At 53.1% G+C, this 2,493-nt stretch overlaps 1 protein-coding gene across 1 annotated transcript; it reads left to right on the forward strand.

Moving 5' to 3' along the window:
• The first annotated feature begins 1,016 nt into the window (after positions 1 to 1,016).
• DUSP21 (dual specificity phosphatase 21) lies at positions 1,017 to 1,586 on the forward strand. The gene has a single exon (XM_026513247.1). It carries the CDS (start codon positions 1,017 to 1,019, stop codon positions 1,584 to 1,586), a length of 570 nt encoding a protein of 189 aa, XP_026369032.1.
• The last annotated feature ends 907 nt before the right edge of the window (positions 1,587 to 2,493 follow it).

Genomic DNA, 2,493 nt, shown 5'->3' on the forward strand with positions numbered 1-2,493 from the left:
ATTCCCCTGACCATTTATAAACAGGCTGACATTTAGTTTGTCCTTGCGCGCAGTCGCAGCACACCACGAAAATCATAGCTGAAACGCAGATGTCAGGTAACATTTTAAATACCTATTTTTGGCCCAATTATGAGGTATCGTAGAGTTGGCCCAGAATTTTTCACATCACCAGGGAGAGACCAGTGGCAATCAAAACGACTTGCCCTTTACAAAAGCACGTGGGCATTCTTCTTGAAGAAAGTAGACAAGATAATCTGAGCTGTTGTCTCCCAGGTAATGAAGTAGAATCAGGTGACAAATCGTTTGGGCCATGTGCACACATGGATGGTGACACAGCTCAATTAGGCAAGAAGGTCCGCTGCAGGCCGACTTGATGACAGCTAAAGGGCTATTTATGAGCGAGCAATGTTCTTATAACCAGTTCTGGCGTGTTTTGTAGAATTCTATGGCTACAATCGACAAAGAAGTATCAGGGCAGCCCACCCAGCCCAGCCAAACCTATATCTCCCTCCGGTTGTATAGAGATTAGCATATCACAGGAGCCAAGTGCTGTTCCCCAGCTTAAAATATGTTACTGCTACTTTGTAAAAAAACTCTGTGCCCTCTTCTTGGACACTAAGAAAATAGAAGCATTCATAGATAGTGTGATCCAACAGTTGAAGCATATACTAGGTATCTTGTAATAGAATGTTTTACAACGTCAAGCAGATAAGAATTAGGGCTTGGAAAGTGAAGGACTACGAAGAGAGATAAAAAGGGATCTGGGGTTTCTCTAAGGACCCCGCCTGGAGGCCAAATCCTCCCTGGGGCCAGTTGCTATTTCCATGGAAACCAGTGGGTGGGCCGGGCAATAGGGGATTGTGACGCCCGAGGGCGGGGAGGGGGTGGTGACCAGGGATTGGTCTTCTGTACCCCAGACCCTCGACTGAGACTTCACAGCGCTGCTGCTTTTTCACCTCGCCCGCGGGAGTGGTGCCCAGAACCCTTCTGGAGAAAGACCACTGGCCACCGGCTTGATGACAACACCCGCGTGTCCCCTCCCGGCTCAGGCTGTCCGGCAGCCCTCGGTCCAGGGCCTCTCCCAGATAACCAGCAGCCTGTACATCAGTAACGGCGTGGCGGCCAACAACAAACTCATGCTGTCCAGCAACCACATCACCACGGTCATCAACGTGTCGGTGGAAGTGGTCAACACGTTCTATGAAGATATCCAATACGTACAGGTGCCGGTGGCTGATGCTCCAAGCTCGCGTCTCTACGACTTCTTTGATCCGATCGCTGACCACATCCACAGCGTGGAGCTGAAGCAGGGCCGCACGCTGCTGCACTGCGCCGCCGGGGTGAGCCGCTCGGCCGCGCTCTGCCTGGCCTACCTCATGAAGTACCACGCCATGTCCCTGCTGGACGCCCACACGTGGACCAAGTCGTGCCGCCCCATCATCCGGCCCAACAATGGCTTTTGGGAACAACTCATCCACTACGAGTTCAAGCTGTTCAGTCAGAACACGGTGCACATGATCAACTCGCCGGTGGGCGTGATCCCTGACATCTACGAGAAAGAGGTCCGTCTGATGATGCAGATGTGAACCATGACCATCTGCTGACGATCCTAACACCAACACTGAACTCGAACGTTGAACTTCCTTTGGTAAAGCAAACGAGATGATGATGCCTTTGAGAAGGCGAGCAAAAAGGGAGGACTGTTGGGAGTTTCTAGCTTAGTAACCTTTATCTTTAAAGAATAAAATGCATTCGCTGTAACCCAGTGACAGTGTCTCTTCTCCTGTGAGCGGCAGGTCATGGCTGCAGAGGCGCGGCGGGAGAGAAGGGTGGGGAAGGTGGTGCCCCCCTTGGATGGACCTGTATCCTGCCCCCCCCCCCCCAGGCTGAATAACCCAGGAGTGAGTCCCCCCAGGGTTCTTCCCAACCCAAAGTCAGAGCCTTAGACCGCCTGCACTGCTCACAGTAAGTGCCAGCCTCTGCTAAGCGGCCTTCATGGGGGTGCTCTGGGAGCCCTGGGGGAGCCTCAGACCCCCCCGCCCCCACCTTGAACCGCAGTGGCCCAACTCCGGTTTTCTAGATTGGATTTACATAGAAAAGAGTGTTCAAAAAAGCCATTCCGCTCTATAAAATTAAAATGATTGTTTTCGAGTGCCGTACTACTGTATGGCAAGGTCTCAAGGCGCCCTTGGCGTCCTCCACCAGCCTTTGTGAAAAGGGGAATCAAACCCCTTCTCCGGGGCACGTGCCGAGAGAGAAAACAGGGCTGACACCAGGCCTCAAGGGTTCTTCTCATGGGGTCTTGACTTGGAAGGCTGGCGCTGCCGGCCAGGACACAGCCCTGTCCCTTCTGACACCTCCTCCCATTGTGACCTGGGACACCTCAAAGCCTCTGTTTCCTCACCAGCCACGGCGGTGACAGCCCGACTCTCGCAGGGGTGTTGGGGGGTTAAGATTCCTGAGAGCGAGCCCGAGTGCGTGAATGGTTTAATG

The sequence above is a fragment of the Ursus arctos genome, chromosome X (assembly GCF_023065955.2).
Source record: "Ursus arctos isolate Adak ecotype North America chromosome X, UrsArc2.0, whole genome shotgun sequence".
NCBI lineage: Eukaryota > Metazoa > Chordata > Mammalia > Carnivora > Ursidae > Ursus > Ursus arctos.

Excerpts from the sequence above, each read along its gene's own strand:
- DUSP21 (XM_026513247.1), top strand. The coding sequence starts at position 1,017 with ATGACAACACCCGCGTGTCCCCTCCCGGCTCAGGCTGTCCGGCAGCCC.